Source organism: Pteropus vampyrus, unplaced genomic scaffold, assembly GCF_000151845.1.
Source record: "Pteropus vampyrus isolate Shadow unplaced genomic scaffold, Pvam_2.0 Scaffold4, whole genome shotgun sequence".
Classification (NCBI taxonomy): domain Eukaryota; kingdom Metazoa; phylum Chordata; class Mammalia; order Chiroptera; family Pteropodidae; genus Pteropus; species Pteropus vampyrus.
In genome coordinates, this window is record NW_011888785.1 from 16704190 (window position 1) to 16722035 (window position 17846).

At 34.4% G+C, this 17846-nt stretch overlaps 1 protein-coding gene across 2 annotated transcripts in view; it reads right to left on the reverse strand.

Annotated features, from left to right (window-relative positions):
* Window positions 1–17846, reverse strand: part of CDK14 (cyclin dependent kinase 14) — a 546209-nt gene that overhangs the window by 262791 nt on the left and 265572 nt on the right. For both annotated transcript variants that reach the window (XM_011363849.2, XM_023533297.1), the window contains exons 6-7: window positions 17214–17276; window positions 1763–1886 (exon numbers count right to left, since the gene is read on the reverse strand). In XM_011363849.2, the coding sequence (XP_011362151.1) occupies window positions 1763–1886; window positions 17214–17276 (187 nt within the window). The remainder of the gene's footprint in view (window positions 1–1762; window positions 1887–17213; window positions 17277–17846) is intronic.

The following is a 17846-nucleotide window of genomic DNA, read 5'->3' on the forward strand; positions in this document are numbered from 1 at the left end:
CTATGTTGTTTAAAATTACATTTAAATTTATTTCCTAATCTCATATTACAAATTGTCAGTTTTAAAGATACATAAGAATCTTTTAAGGTGAACTTAACTGTTAATAATGTCATCATTAAATTAAAAAATAATCCCCAGTAAACACTTATACACGATTCTATTATACCCTTGGTTATATAGAAAAAAATCACCTTTGTAAAAATGTATTTTAAAATATACTAAAAAACCATGTTCAAAAAATTGAAAGTTTAATACAATAATTTATTCCAACATATACCTTATAGTATATTAACACACCAAAAGAAAATCACTATAAATACTTATTAATTTACTGACACTGACAGAATACATATATGTTCACAGTAAATCCAATAACGTTGAATTTGAGGAACTGCAAATCTTCTCCCACCGCTCTCGCATTATTTTCTACTCTATAATAGACTTTACATTTATCCACCTAGCTATTATTCTGATGCTAAAATCTACAATAAACCACACACACACACACACACACACACACACACACACACACACACACAGAGTTTCATAATTTTCCAAACTAGATGAGAATGACAAAGTGTTACAAAGTATAAATGCTCACTTTTGTTATATTTCAAATTTAGAAGAAAACTATACCTAAGACCCAACAGAGCAGATTCATTTCAAAGGTACTGGACAGTCCACTAACCTTGAAATAAGAAATAAACAGTTCCTGCTTTTTTTACTTATGGGCGGGGGGCGGGGAGGAGGGAATTGGAGTGGGAAAAGATAATCATATTTCAGCAAAAGCCCATATCTCAACCTCAGGCGTCTTTATGTCCCAAGGGTAATATTTCCATTCCACTCTTAATGGAACAAATTTCTAATCAGAATATGTATTCAAAAATAATTGAGGCAATGCAATGTCAACACATCATGCTGCCATCAGCATTCCCTGGTGCTAGGAATCAACTTAGCACACTCTCTGGTGTGACAGAGAGCCAGGGCAATGCAGAAATGTCAGAATTGAGGAAGGGAGGGGAGGAAGCAAGGACAATACAACCACTTTGCTCCTCTTTGGGTGCTCAGGACAGTGTCTGGAAAAAAGCTTCTAAAGTGGAAGAGGCCAACCTTAAAACTTTTTAAGGAAGGAATGACAAAATGGATCCAGACCAAGACCTCAACTTTTAAATCGAAATCTGTGTCTACTTTTATAAAATTACTGAGAATTCTTGTCACTTCCAAAAAGGTTAACACTGCCCCTAGATTTTTAAATTAGTAAAACCTTAGCGCAACATATACTATTGAATATACTCTGTGATGCCCTGGAAAAGTCCAGAGGCTTAAATTCACTTTGCTTCAAGTTTGACAGTATATTGATAATTGTTGAAGCTGAGTGATGGGTAACCGAAGTTCATTATACTGGTCTACTTTTGAATGTGTTGGATATTTTCATAAAAAAGTAAAAAAAAAAAAACAGAGAGAGAGAGATTTCTTTCAATATATTTCATGCTCAAAATTTTACTGACTTTTCCTTGGGATATATATGAGATGCGATTTATGCTTATGATTAGTTAAGACTCTAAAACAAGCAGTCTGAATTTTTAAAAAATCCACCAAGCATGATGTTGATTATAAAAAAAAAAAAAATCCTTCATTCCTGAAAAATTTTTATCAAGATCTATAATGATAGAAGAAGTGCACCTAAACAAATGCAGTGCCACCATCTGCCTGGCATTCTCACAGTGTGACAAAATAGACTGGTAATTAACTGCTTTCCTACCGAAATCTGCCAGCTTTAACTCCCCCGTGTCACTGATCAGAAGGTTCTGTGGTTTCAGGTCTCTGTGCAAAATATAACGCTGGTGGATGTAAGACAGCCCTCGCAGCAACTGAAATAAAAACAACTGAAAAAATAGGGAGACAAAAGTTAAAATCTGAACACAGATAAATGCCAGTTTTTACATACAGTCTGCCAAGTACTTGCATTCAGTGAAAATGGGTAACCATCACTAAATATCTTACCAAGTTATTTAATCGGAATGTTTGTAAAGGTATGAGAATCCCTCTGTCATTAATAATAAATCTGAAAATTTCTAACCCATTCTGTCAACCCAGAGTAATGCCTCCTCAGTCAGAGAGATCTACCATCCAATCTGTGTTCTATAAATTAAGAGCAATGTAAAGAATTAATTCTTTATAATATTTGATTCCCTCAAGCCTAAATTGATGTTTGAGACAGAGAAAAAATATGTATCCATAACATTATAAAAAGCAGAATTTTTTTAACAAGTTTATGTAAATGTATAGATATTTAACTCCATAGAAATGGCATGAACATAGTACCCAAGGATCCGCCCGTTAATATTCTTTAAGGAATGCAAAGATAAGATGATTTCAAATAATTAAAACAAAAAAAGTCATAGGATCTAATTAATACTACACTGTAATTATACTGCTTCTGCACATACGGCCATCGAGATTAAGCCGTTGCCTAAAGACAGACATGTACCTTCACTAATTACAGAGCAGACCTATCCTAAAGGGAAAGGAAACACAGAATACAGAAATCAAGAATTTGAGAGTAATACTTTTGTAAAAAATCACTTTAAGAAGTGATTAATGGCCTTCTCTGTTTAGTTTCATATTGGATTATATCAAATGTTTCTATTTTGATAGCAAAAAAAAAAATGTGATTCCTTAGGCTTTCCATGTTTCATAAACATTTTGTTTATGAAAAAGAGAAAATTTTTAAATGATTTACATGCCAAAATAATCCTAATCGGCATTGTTTTTAAATATCAATCTCCTAAAACAAAAATAAAAACAAATGTTTTTAGTGCCATCAGTGTTCTAGTCTATATAGTCAGCTAGTAACGAAACGTAATTTCAGGGAAATTTTACATGAGTTAGCTGTCACTAAGGAGTCCAGACTATTTGAAAGGAAAAGATTGGCAACTCCCTGAGTGCTCTGGAAGCTAGCATTTGTGGAACATTTTCCAACTAACTAGGGGCTATAAAAGTCAGGTGAATTGTTTACAGGGGTAGATACCTTAAAATAACAGTAAGATGAATTCTTTTCAAAATTTTGGTATGTAATAACAGGCTGTGGAGTAGTAAAGGCTAGGATCATCATTTCCAGACTCTAAGTATCAAAAAGTAAAAGTCTGCTTAGTGTTAGCCTAGATCAAATTACTGGTTCGAGAACTGAGAACCGCAGGAAGCAAACATTTCTTTAAGACTCCTCCTCTCAATCCTTGCTGTGTAGCAGATGGAAAGACTTAACATCATCACCAGCAGTTTTCAGCCTCATTCCTTCTAATAGCCCCTGCATCCTGAAGCCTAATGCTTACAAGTTTGATGAAAATTGATATTCCTTCAGTTTAGAAGGGAGAAAGAATGAACAAATAAGACCACTTTGTGTTTCCAAAGCCTTAAAAAAAAAAAAAAGGCACCCAAAGGCAGACAACGTAACGAATTTGATTAGTGAGCATACAATGCAATATACAGACATATTATAGGATGGTACACCTGAAACTTGCATAATTAATTACATAATTATTAACCAATGTTCCTCCAATAAATTTAATTAAATGAAAACAAACAAGTAAATAAATAAACTGATTTTATAAAGAAACAGGCATCCTGCAAGGTGCTAACTGATCTCTGGGTGTAGCAGGGACTTCTCAGAATACAACTGTCTATCTAAGCAATGCATTTTAGTTTAACAAATAGACACCGAGTGCCATCATCATTCTATACATTGTAGAATGTGATCTCGTTTAATTTCTGTCACAGTTTTAATGACAAAAGTACTGCTATCATCCCTGCATCAGTGAGGAGGAAACTGAGCACAGTTCCTCCAAGTCACACAGCACAGCCAGGACTCAAACCCAGGCAGTTTGGCTCCAAAGTCCATGCTCTTAACCACCACACTATAGGAATGTAGGTCAGGAGTCAACAACACAAGTAGGCAAAGTGTTGACAGAGAGGCTGTTTCACAGGATACAGTCTGAGGATTTCCTACTAGGGCCTTCAGAGCCACTGAAGTGAGCTGATTCCAGCTGGTACTCAGACATCACCACTGCGTTTCCTGACTCAAGCAATCTCACCACTCCCATACTGAGCATACTGCTCTTCAACCCTTTACCTTCGGTCTTGACTGTCCTTGACAGAAAAGCCCTCTCTCCCTTTTGCCTGCTAATCTCCACGTATATCTTAGTTATCTCAAGAATCATTCCTCCCTGGAGCCTTCCCTGACCACCTCCCCAGGCTTTCACTCCCTCTATAGGTCTACAAGAGGTGCTCCTGCTCTGGGTGCCTCTGCACGTGTCTATGGCAGTGTGGCATTATCTTACCCGCAAGAGACTGTACCTTAACCATCTCCCTAACCTGGGTATGCAGTCGATACTCCCATACCACTAATGTGATTACTGAACTAAATTTAGAGATATCGGATGAAGCAGATAAAAAAATAACAAATAGAAAACAATGGAATGGGATTCTCTGGAAGCTAAGGGTACAAGTGGGTAGATCAAACAGTCCCAAAAGGCTCCTCCTTTAATACCTTTACTAATTAATGAGAATATATAATCGTCATGCTAATACAGAAGCTATCCAAATAGTGTATCACATTAAAGGAGATTACAAAAATCAGTGTTAGGAAAGGACACAACTACACACTCCAATTATAATTGTATACATGACAAACTAAGCCCCAAACATGATAGAGACTCAAACATTAAGTTACGAAACAGATCTTTAGATCTTTGAGCAATGCACAAAGTCACGTAAGAATGAATCTCCACAGAGTGAATTCGCTCAGGATTTATTAAGTGCCAACCTTGTCCCAGCTGGTGTTATGCAAAAGGGATGCAAACAATAATAGGATAGGATGTAGTCCCTGGACTTGAGGAACTCATAGCCGTCTGGGTATGGGAGACACATATAACACAGATAACTAGGATTTAAAGAGGTCGGGACTGTAATGGCAACTCAAACTGAGTGTACTGAAGACAAAGAGGTGGGAGGATCTAACAACAAGATAAATGTAGGACTGATCCTCCCATTATACAAAAAGAAGCCTGTGGAAGGGGTGAGTCATAGAGGACTTGTCCCTCTGAAGACAGAATTCATTACATGTCAAATATTAAAAGGAAACTGAGTGGATCATTCACTAGATGCACGAGCTGAAATTTATGTGTCATATGACAAACCCCTTGCTATTCTTAGAGAAAATACTGAGGAAAACAAGCAAGCGGATCACTAGATAAATTAAAGAGAAAAACTTAAATAAATGAAACGACAGTATAGAAAATGTAAAACTACCAGTTTATCATCATACAAGTATTGGTGGCAAGAAGACAATAGCAGACTTCATTAAAAACATTAGAAAATTTGGTGTTTTAGAAATAATATTTTCATGTGCTTAACAGAATAATGTGCTTAATAGAAGGCTATAAGGAAGCAGTGGCCATGCTGAGTTAAACAGAATGTCCTATGGAATATTCTTTGGGAATGCCCTGAGAACTCAAGTCTTGGGGACCTTTTGTTTAGAAAAGCAGGCAAGTACCAAACTTTCCTACGTAAATTTTTGAGAAAGCCACTTCACTTGGTTGTTGTACAAATCACCACACAAAAAGATATACTTGATCTTTGTAAAACCCTGTGACACTTTGTAAAACCCTGTGACACAACAAGAAGGACCACCAAAGAGGGGTCACATGAAGAGAAAGTAAAAATCGTCTTTGATATGTGCTAATAAAACTTGGTAACTACCGATGGGATCTCAGTCAGGTGCCAAAAAAGAAAGGAAGGGGGACTAACACTAACTGAAAGATTTCTCTAGTTTAAAGGCCATTGCAAGTACTTTTACATATGTCATTTAATTCTTTCCATTTATAGTCCTGTACTTTCTCTTTTCTATTAAACAAATGAGAAGACTAAAGCTTTCAATGCACAAGACCTTACTGAAATTCATCCAACCATCAAACAGTGCTCAGGAACTTTCCACTGTACCTCATTATCTTAAATGAGGATGATGCTTAATAAATGCATGGATGAATACAGTTAGACACTCAATATAATCAAAGTGCTTTTATTAAATGAACCCAAGTTTGTAAAATTCTCAATTAGCATGTTCTGTAATGAGCATGAGTTTTGAATTTCTGTTTTTGCTATTTAAAATCCTCTTAGAGATAAATAACATGGCAGAAGACAGCTTCTGTACCTAAGTTGATAAATTGACATATTTGAAACTCTTCCTATCTTTTTACTCTTTCCTAAGAATATCTTGTCACCTTAGGATATTCTACTCAACTTTATAAAAGGAGGTCCTCCAAATTCTTTAGTATGATCACTGAAGATTTATATTCTATTTTGAATATGTTCGCTTTCCGCAATAAAAACCCCAATGGGAAAATGCCTTAAACAGCAATGATATGATGAATAGGGACACTTTTGCCAGCAGCAGGTCTATCTATAGCCCAGTTGTCTTGCCAGCCCCGGCAGGAAGCAGCTCAAATCCTCAGTGCCATGGCACAGACTTCTTAAATAGCCTTTAAAACTTCACCTATTCCCTTCTGCAACTCCTGAGACTTTAAGTAGGTAAAAATACTAAGATAAGGCCTTTTATCAAAACTTTTCAGAGCTGGTAAAAATCACACATTATTAGACTCATTACTCAGAATTACTGGCACTTGCAGTGAGCAACAAGTTTTATATCACCCCCCGCCCCCCGCCCTTTAAAGTCTAAAGATGCGTGATCAGATGCTCTTGGTTTCAGAGTTTAGAGTCAGTAGGCTCCCTGAATGGTCGGAAATGCACGCATTATTTAATACGTGTACTTCCACTTAAAATGAGATAAGCACAGTGAACATTCTGCAGATTTTCAAGGCAAGGGCCAACTTCCTTTAAGGAATGTTCGGGGTCTCTTAGGGCTTACAGGAGGCTTATTAGCGCTGTTAGCAATGGGCTCTATGCCTTATTGCACACAGTCAATTCTTCAAAACAAGTTAGTTAAACTACTTTTCTGCCACCTGGGGACCAAGCTTAACATCTCTATATTTTAGGCTTTTCATCTCGAAAATGACTTAGATACCTTTAACAGTCATTCATGTTGAAATACTGTGTCATTCCATAATTTTATGAATAATAGAAATGGAAGGAACTCTACAACTCAAACAACTGTAATAATTGCCTCTGGTTAAGTGCTCGCTATGACAGACATTGTGCTAAATGTCTTAAATTCATTTAGATAATTTAGTCCTGCCAGACAGATATTATTATCCCTATTTCACAGATGAAGAAATAAAGATTCAGAGAACTAAATGAATTGGCAAAAGGGACACATAGCAAGTAAGAGGTAGTATTGGTACTTTGAACCTACTTTTGTCTGGCTCTGACACCTCAATTAAGAGTACTGCTTCTGTACTATTTGATTTTTCAAAAAGTATGTGTACTATTTGATTAAAGTAGTTACACATTATATGAACCCAAGGCTAGAAAATGTGACAACGGCAAATAAAGCAAAGTTCTACATGGGTAATAAATACCTCAAATAATATGTTCCAGATTTAACACTGTATTGTTTAAAAACCCACAGACTTCATAAACATTAAATTACTCAGACATGAAACTTTCTAGAAATGAAAAATAATTAGAAACTTTGAGACCCTAAAATATCTAATGAATGTCAAAATATTTTATAATAAGCATCAGATAATGGTTTTATTACAATATTAGGTCTTTTTCAATTTTCAAAAGCCACAGAATGATTCATCATGATTCATTCCCTTTGCGTTTTGCGTTTGCAAATGCCTAATGCAAATATCAAGTTGTAATTTGTAATACAATGTATATAATTTACACCCAAATAGTTTCTGTTTTACAAAGCATCACTGCAATTCTGTGTTGAATTTTTTAAAAAAGAATACTTAAAAGGCTATACAAAGATATAAAGGAGATAGAAATAAAACTCTAGGTATTCAACATTACTGTATAATTTACACATCTCTTTGGATATACTTGACAGTATTAAGTGTGGTACTGGGATGGTGTAACACATAAATATTTACGGTAGAGCACCGCGTGTACTTTTTTTGCCATGTACTACAGACAGGTACAGCTCTTGGAAAATCTGAATAGCTGGGGAAGTTTGTCTTGCCAATTTTTGCCCTTTGTGAGTTCTTCCATTCAACTTTCTGCTTCAAGGTCCTGAGATAAATCTCTAGATAATGTAACAACAATTTAATTTATATTCTCTATGCTATTTGAATATTAATGTGCTATTGCTGAAAACGGTAACTTGGATAACTCAGGAATAACTTGGAATAACTCAGGAAACGAGAATTTTTAGGCACTTTAGGAAAGCTCTCGGGGGGAAACTCTTGCATACTTTCTGTGACCCTTGAGAACACCTGGTACGTTGTCCTCCCATTCTGCCCTCTCTTCCTGTGGATATCAAGCAAGATGTGGTTCCAGGCACAGAGCCACCCACAGTGAGCAGGCAGACTGAAGCCATGGGAACCGAAGCTGAGATAATTATAAGAAGTCAAACAAAGATTGTAAGACAGATCTTTGTTTTGCCAAGTTCCTTGCAAAAAGCTCTAATACAGTAAGTAGATTTCCAAGTTATTAGGCTTTGCATGCACAATGAAGAAACTGGGGAGGGTTGAGGATGAGAACCTTCCCTTTAGTAAAGTTGGTCAGCAGCCTAAAATTAGTGTTAGAAACATTCTCCAGCTGAGTAGAAACAAGATGATCAAACTTAAGCTATCGGCATTAACAGTTACCCAACAAAATTTTCCTAGAGAAAAATTGAAACAGTTGTTTAAAGAAATTCTAATAATATCACCTTAAAACCTGTCATTGTCAAGTTTCTGTTAGTCAATATAGTTCAGAATTATATAACTGACCCGACTAATAAGCACTTTTTAGAACTAAAAAGAAAAAGCACGGAACACAAATTTTCACTCAGCTTCATCTGTGAATGTATGCTACTCTCCCCCAACTACAGGGCCATTCTTTTTTTACACACAATGAAAAAGAATAGAGTTTAAAAATAGTTTTACTGCCTAAAATAACATCTCAGACACTAAATCAACATGAATTGTCTTAATATCAATTGAAAAAGTTAATGTATCTTTTTTAAAAAAAAGAGAGATGTAGACTGGAGGAACTTTGAGTCTAAGATTCGGAGATCACAAGTGCTAGCTGTACCAAAGAGAAAAATAAATTTTAAATGGAATGCAGGAAACGTTTTGAATTTGGATACATAAGATCAACAAACCTCTCTCTATATCCTTTCAGAAAGGCCTCAAGTAATAGGAATGTATATACTTTGATGAGAAAATATCTGTGAGATGTACTGGCTAGTCACAAGAAGGCTGTAACTGCCTGAGACAATCAGAAAAATCCCCGGTAGTGTGTGCATGCTCTATTACTCAAGCTGATGTCCCTCCTGAGTTCTCATGTTTGTCTTAGAACACATGCCAACAAAGGGGTCAAAGGCAGGACCCATCTTAAATGAGAAAGAGGCAAAACGAATGACTTGAAGCTTAAAAGCTAGAAGGGTGTATTCCCACTGGGTACTCCCCAAACTGGGTATTTCCATCTTACAATTAAAATGTCACATGGCATACTTCCAATGATCGTATTTCATCAATCTTTGGAGTGATTTCTTCTCAATCTGGATTTTAAAGCGCCTTTAGGAAAGAGTCTGCTGTTTAATTAGCTGCCTTGGTCTGATTCAAATTGTTATAAGCAGATCAGCAGATGATGCCAAGGATACAAAAGACATTTTCTGAACAACTAAACTGCAGGCCCCACATCTTAACCAAACCCCCTCTGAATGTCCGACACAATATGAATTGACACATGGAATTTCACTTCTTTTATCATTACTCTTTCACTTTCTAGATATAGAAGATTATTTTGTTAAAACGAAAATAGGATCTAAAGGTTCACAAGGAACCTGGACAGGTGTTGAGACTCGGTGTCAAAAGTTTAAAACAATTTTTAATGGAGTCATGAAATAATCACATTTCCCAAAACACAGAATAAAGGCTCTATAATATTCATGGTAATGCACAGCAGGAAATCATTATCAGTTAAATGAGAGCTCTAATTCAGAATATGGAGAAAATCAGGTGTTACCTGATTTTCAATCCGAACATTAGAAAGTCTCATTTAGAAATGAATTCTTGGTACCATCTGCATAAGACAACCTTAATTTGGCATAACATTATTCTGTCTAATATACACCTGGACTATAAAATAGCAACTTTTCAATCATAATAATCCTCATAGCTTTTACCTATGAACATTGAAATAAAAAATAAAACTCAGCTTTATGTCAATAGCATTTCAGATACGTCAGAGGATAAGGAAGAGAATTCAGAAATACTTTGGTTATTTCAGATCATTCTAAAAAACAAAAACTGACGTGTGAAAACAAAACTGATGCTAAAAACAAAACTGATGTATTATTAAATTGTACACTTGAAACCTATATAATTTTATTAACCAATGTCACCCCAATAAATTTTTTAAAAGACACTAGCTGTATTATCAACTTCTGCACTATGAGAAAATACCTATTGCTAAAATAAAAAAAAAAGAAAAAAAGCAACTGTTTTTGTAAGAAATCTTCCAGAAAAGTCATTAAGATAACATGAAAATGGAGGTACATTACATAAAAACATAGGAAAATCCACTGTCGCCATGGTAATATGATGCAAGCATCGACACTTCTGGAGATCAGCTGGAGATAGCATCAATTAATCTTTTTTTTCCATGAACTTTAATTTTCAGTCTCTCATGTTTTATCGATTTTTAAAGAACAGATGAAAAACTAAAAGACAAAATTTCGATGATAATGGTCATTTTTTAAATCTCAATGATCAATTTGTAAATCACTGAGAATTATAAAATGAAGAATTAATACAAGTTCTGCGTTCAGCTCAACTATGATGGCTAAAAAACAAAAAATTCAAAGCAAATGGTTTGCAAGGAGGGAAAAAAAAAATGAACTACACTACCAAAAAAAAAAAATCTAACTGGTTTCTTACATACCAATTATCATGATCTAGCAATTGGTTGCTATACCTTTAATCATCACAAATATTTATAACAAGGCCAGTGTCCTCAGGCTTTCCACCCAGGTTTTAAATTGTGCTCTCAGTAATTAACTGGCAAAATTACCCATTTGTCTAAAATTGATATTATGCTAAGAAACAAACCATTAGTTAATAGAGAATATTTATTTCAGAATGCCATTTTGAGAATAGACACATTTTATAGGCAAAGTAGCAAAGTGATTCTAGAAATTTAGTTAACATTGACAAATTTTCCTTATGAATTTATGCCAGTGCTTACAAGGAATATACATCAAGAAATATAAAACTTTAACAGATGTTTTTCTGGGACTTTGTACAAAATTACCATAAAATACTCCATACTTTATTATGAAATTGCAAATTACATGCTGCTCCAGTTGTTTCCTTTTCTTTCTTCTTCTCCTCGATACATCATCCTTGTAATGCCTGAAATTCTACCTGATTCGCACTCAAAAAGAAAAAACCATCTCCTCAATTCTTAGGTGCATGACACCCCCAAATATTTACAGTAAACACTGGTATGTAAAATAGAAACAAAAATGTATATATTTTTAGAATCCAAGATAAACGTTTAAAATGTTTTTATATACTGCCGTGCTGCATGATGAAAGAAAAAGTCAAAATAGCCAAATGTAGAAGCAAAAGGATTTGATCGCTGTGCTTTCCTTCTGTTCACTTTATAATAAATGTTCAATATTTTTTACACTCCAATCATTTAATGATCTATGAACTATTTAGCCAAATACAGAGCTTTGGCGTTATTAAAAGAACATCCTCTTTTAAAGATAAAAGCTTATCTCACCTGGTTTTCACATCTTCTTAAATTTACAAGGTCTTATTTTAGTTCAACTGTTTGTTTTTTTTTTTAATTAACATCTAGTCCAGAATTATGAACAGCTGTTAACTTAGTAAATATTATTCTTATGTTCCTCATTTTGCATTCATAGATTTAAGTGACAATAAATATCACCGCATGAAAAAAATATGGTAATACATCAAACAGAAATACTCGCGGGACATCTGTCACTATGTCATAGTCAGACTTCTTTGAGAATTTCACCTGCAGTGCAGATCCTAAATGTAACCCTGGAGGAGTGTATTGTCTCTAAGCAGACAAACGGTGAGGAAAGTCAGTGCATAATTAGGTGAGTGGCCTCCCATGGAAACCAACATGTAATAAGGGCCGTCTGCTTCCATGCACTGCAATTCAGATGCCAAAACACAGGCATTAACAAGCTGCCTTCTATTTTTTAACTTCCCATACCCTCAGAGGAGGTGAAACTATTATCTTCAATAGGAAAATGATGATAAACCTATGTGACTGAGTGCATATAAAGTCACAAATAACAAGCTAATTATAGTAATTGACTGTATTAAGCATGCGGTGTAGAGAAAAGAACACTAGACAAAGAGTCAAAAAGCTCTTTTTAATTCCAATGATCCTGATCCTTATTTTATATCAAATGTGGTAGCCGAAATGGATGACTATTAGGATGCTAATCCTAGAGTGGGCTTGGCTACAGCCCAATCAAATGAAGAGGTGTTTTCTTTTTAAATTATATCAACATTTAATGTTTAAATTATTACGACCATGGAAATTTTATTTACAGCTCAGCCATTAAGTTTAGTACGAATACTTTATTTTTCTCTGCATGATAATTTGTTTTTCTTGTGTTAATAATGATCTCGTTCTTTTGTTTGTTGTTTTGTTTTCCTTTGTTTTGTTTTCTTTGTAGTTATCACTAATCTAACAAACTCTTCTCCCATCTTGTAAATCTGCTCAAACACATTAGTTATTCCATCTAACAAGTTCTTCTTTGAAAACTCTCCTGGAGACTTCCGACCTGCTCCAGGTGGACTGGTGGGTTACTCTCCCAGCCTGATGTGTAACTGTCATCACGGGATCCTTTTCATCGTTGTCCTGAGGATCTCCTTCATCTGTCGCCTGTCGTAGCCTCTGTTACCTGGTTTCTTTGTCTTCTCTGCCTTGGGTTATGCCCTGAGTTCTAGTGGAGCACCTCCTCAACTAGCTTCCTGAGAAAGGATGCAAAATTTTCAACTCTTTGAACATCTGAAAATAATTATTTTACCTTCAGTCTTTATTGACAGTTTGCATAGAACACTAGATTGGAAGTAATTTTACATCAGAATTTTCAAGCCACTGTCCCCACCACCATCTCCCTTGCAGTGCTGCTGTTGAAAAGTCTAACACCACCGTAATTCTTGATCATTTGTAGTAAGCCTGTTTCCTTTTTGTAGAATTTTTCTTTGAAACTAGTGTTCTGAAATTTTGCAATCGAAACATTATTGTCAGTCAATTTTCATTAAATATTATGGGCATTTAGTGGGCCCTCTTAACCTTGAAATTCAAATCCTTTGCATCTTGAAAAAGTGCAGTTTAAAGATTATTACTTTATTGATTCCCTCCTCTTTATTTTCTCCAATTATTCAGATCTAATATCTTGTACTAGACTTCTAATTTTTTATATTTTCTTTCTCATTTTTCAAATTTGTATTTTATGTTCTGTTTTCTGGCAAACTTCTGCAACTTTAGTTTCCATCCTTATTTATTTCTGTTATTTTAATTTCTGTCAACATATTTTTAATTTCCAAAGCTACTTTTGTTCACTAGTTCTTGGTAAAAATAACATCATTCTTGTTTTATAGATGTACTATTCTTTTACCTCTTTGAGAATATAAATTATAATTTTTTTTGAAGTTTTCTTTCCTGTATTACTCTATCTAACCAATGCAAGAAACTTAGCTTCATCTAAGTTACTTATTTGTCAACTAGAGTCTACAATGTACAGGTGCCTGGATTCTTTAGATATGTTCTCTTGGACTGATCAGATTCTCTACAAAAAATGCTTACAATTTTTTACCTTGAAACATGGAACCGACATCTGTTTTTTTTAAGCACCACAGATTGATCCTATCCCTCATGCTCTCCCCTACCCCCTCCCACCTGCCCAGCCCCTGCCATACTCTGGGACACCCCTACCACGACCGCCTCGCTGGCAGAGTGAAGAGCAGTGGAGGCAGGTAGGCCATAAGGCTGTGAGAGAGCAACAGGCAAGGATGGCTAGCAAACATACATGTCCTCCAGGTAGGGGTGGGGAGACGGATAAAGCCTTGCAGAGCCACAGGGACAGCGAGGAGAGGCTGTGTGTCCTGGGAATCACCCTGGGCTCTCAGCCTTGGGTCCAAGAAAATGCACACCTTTTTCTACTTGAGTGATTTTTTAAAAAATTTGATTCTGATTCTGAGAGATGAGAAGACTATATATATATATGTATGTATATATATGTAGTTTTGTTTTGTTTTTTAAAGTTTTGCAGGTGACTGCTATGGAGCCAAATTTGAAGCCCTCTTAGATGACTGCTGCAGTTTTTTTTATACCCTTAAACATTCCAAGAACTGAGACAGTCCAGTAGATTTTGGCTGATCCGCAGGCAGCCAAGATTTCAATAGCTATGGGGAAAGGAATAGCCATATATCAACATATTTTGTGCCTTTCGGTGACTTGAAACAGCATAAAAAGAGGTAAATCACATCATGCTCTTTCAGAAGCAAAAAATGTCGTAGGGCATCAATCTGTAACCACTTTAAATAACTCCTGAGTGAGAACAAGAAACAATTCCTGCTCTAGATGACTAACATCTAGACTCGCTGTGGATGTCGCATCGAATTTCTGAGACATTTTTATGCCGATTGCACATCTCGTTCACCATTAGGAGGAACTAACTCTTGCAGGAGTAAATCTTATTTACTGCCACAGTACAATCTGGAATTGGAACAGGTAGCAAACACTAAGTATCTGAAGTATAATGAACAAACGCAGGGTAAAAGAAAAGCATATGAAACTTGAATAAGAGCTGATGAAATACAATTTCAAAGAATGCAGCCTGGTTACTGAAAAACAGCCACCCTGAGATCAATCTCTCCATGACCAATAGGAGATGAAGGAAAAATAAAAAGTAATGGAAAAAGCAGGACTCACCAATACTTGACCATAAGGGGAGATGATGAGAAAACCAAGCGAGAATAATAAAATCCAGTGATGCCATGGTTCTTTGAAAGATTCATTCAGCTCTATAATCTCTATGCTGTCACTGAATTTGAAAGTCAGGAAGTCAAAGTTAGAGTAGCTGTTGATTTTCACTGAGGCTATTAGTTTCCTAGGCTCCCCAGAGACAAAGGTCTCACTAACTGGGCTCTCTTCAAACTCCCAGGGTTAAAATGGGAAACAGGAGTAAGGATGTACTGTATTGTTGGTTTTGAAGCCAATCGACCCTAAGAAGAAGACTGTGATGTTTTAATGTAAAAAAAAAATAAAATAAAAAAATAAAAAGAATAAAATTATATTCATATTATGACATTAATGTTTAGAGTTGAACTTAAACATGGGAAGATTAATAAAACAAGTTTCTTCATCTGTTAAATTTTTTCCTGTCTTACTAAAAAGCTATGTCAATAGATACAGATTTTGAAGAAATATGAAGTCAAAATATTTAAAACAGATCTATCAATAGAACAAAAATAACAAAAAGAAGCTATATAAAAAATCAGCAAAGACTATAAGTACCATATGAATTCTATAATTTATTTTAAAAATAAGATTTTTCAGAATAGACACAAGTTTCTACATTTTAAAATTGTACAATATAACTGGCCATCATAAAAACCCCCATTATAATGCCATGTATTAGTAAGTACTTGAAACTTATTAAGAAAAAGTAAAACCCAATAGAAAAATGGACAATATATAAGAACAAACAACTTATAAAAGCAGATTTACAAATGGTCAAGAAACTTATGAAAAGATGTTAAATGTCACTAGCAGTTAAGAAAATACCAATATAAAAAACATTCTATTTTTACTCATCAGAATGGCAAAAATTAAAATGACTGGCTACAGTCAATGTTAGTGAGAGTAGAGAAAAACAGTCATATAATTTACAACCTGTAGGCAAATGTTCTAGCCAAATTCATTAAAACTGAAATCACATCTCTTATTTAATAAAGAAAACCCAATCACTAGATATCCAAAAAAATAAAATGCTAATATTTACTTTAAAATATTCATAACACTAACATTCTGAAAATAACCCAAAGATCTATGATTAAAAAACAGCTGAATATTTTTCCTACTATAGACTAACATGCAGTTATTAGAAAGACTGGACTATACAGTCATGTATTGTTTTAAAGAATATGCATGGTATATTTTAAGTTAAAAATGGCATACAATAATATGCATTATTTTTATAAAGCAAAAAATAAACCCACAAAATTCCATATCAGCATATAGACCTACACAGGCAAAGGATAAATTCAAAAGAAAAAACATGCCATGTTGCAAGGAGTAGTGTTGATAATGAATGGGAAGAAATTGAGACAAATAATTTTACTTCTCATACATCCATAGTACTCAATCGATTCTCAGGATCGTGAAATGTAGTCATGTGAATCACAAAATATGAAAGCACATCATTAAACACGCAGATATAACTTTGAAATCTTCTGACTCCCTAACATATGCCAAAAAAGAGACTCCTGTTTTAAGCCTGAAATTTTGGGACAATTTCCCAAGATAGCTGTTAGGTCAAATCTTATAAAAACTTCTTTTGACATATAGTAATCAAATTTGTAGTAAATGAACTGTAAGAAAACAGTAGGAAATAGAACTATTTTTTATCTGTTTGTACATATAAATGAAAATTATTCACTGTAAACTCACCATAACACTATTTGGGATTATAATATTTTATATTGAAACCAACTGATACTTCAGGATGGAGTTCCAAGACAGAGCTACTTGAGATTCTACTGAAAATAGAGCTATAACAGCATTCCAGATCTCATGCAAAACTGGCAGTGTTTCTTCATGGAAAAATAAATAAATAAATAAGATCTAAACAATAATACTTTGGTGTAAATATTTAATGTTAAAACATGGTTTCCAACCACTAAAAACACAATATATATAGTTTATTTCAATATTATTTCTCTTTACAGAAAAATTTTAAAAAAGAAAAAGTTATAGTAGAGACATTAGACTTTGCCTCAAAAAATGCACATGAAGGAAGCTGTTGGCTTAAAAAGATCTTTTCCTACCTTCACATTGTCAGGATGTAGCCCCCCAGGGTGCTTGTCCATGTACTGACATAAATCAGTGTGCTAGAAGAAAAAAGAGAAAATGTATTAAATCCCTCTGGCTATCACATGATGAATCAATATTTTTCTACTTCAAAATCACTATTACCTTCTGAACAAAGCAAATATAAGACAAGTGGGCGAATTTTTTAGTTAATGCAGTTGCATGCTCCTCCAGCCCCCATTTTTAACCACAATTGAATCATTATCTGTACCACTTGGATGTGTTTTATGTTAAATATACCTGTGTATTAGAAGGAATCGATGTCTATTATTTGTTAAGTGCTTAATTTCCTCCTCATTGAACATATATATCTTTTAATTAAAAAAAAAACCCCAAAAATAGATACCTTAACTTAAAAAAACTAAACTAACAGACACAATTAACCAATCCAATTACAATTTCGATTTCAGTTATCTTGTATTTTTCAAGTACAAATTCAGGTTATGATTATTTTGTATGAGATGAAAATACTATGAATAGATCATTATAGTAAAATTAATCATTGAACTTATTTAAATTTCTCTTAGGTGTATTCATTAAAAAACAATCTTCAGGTTTCCAGAACTCCTGAATATATTTGACAAAATACA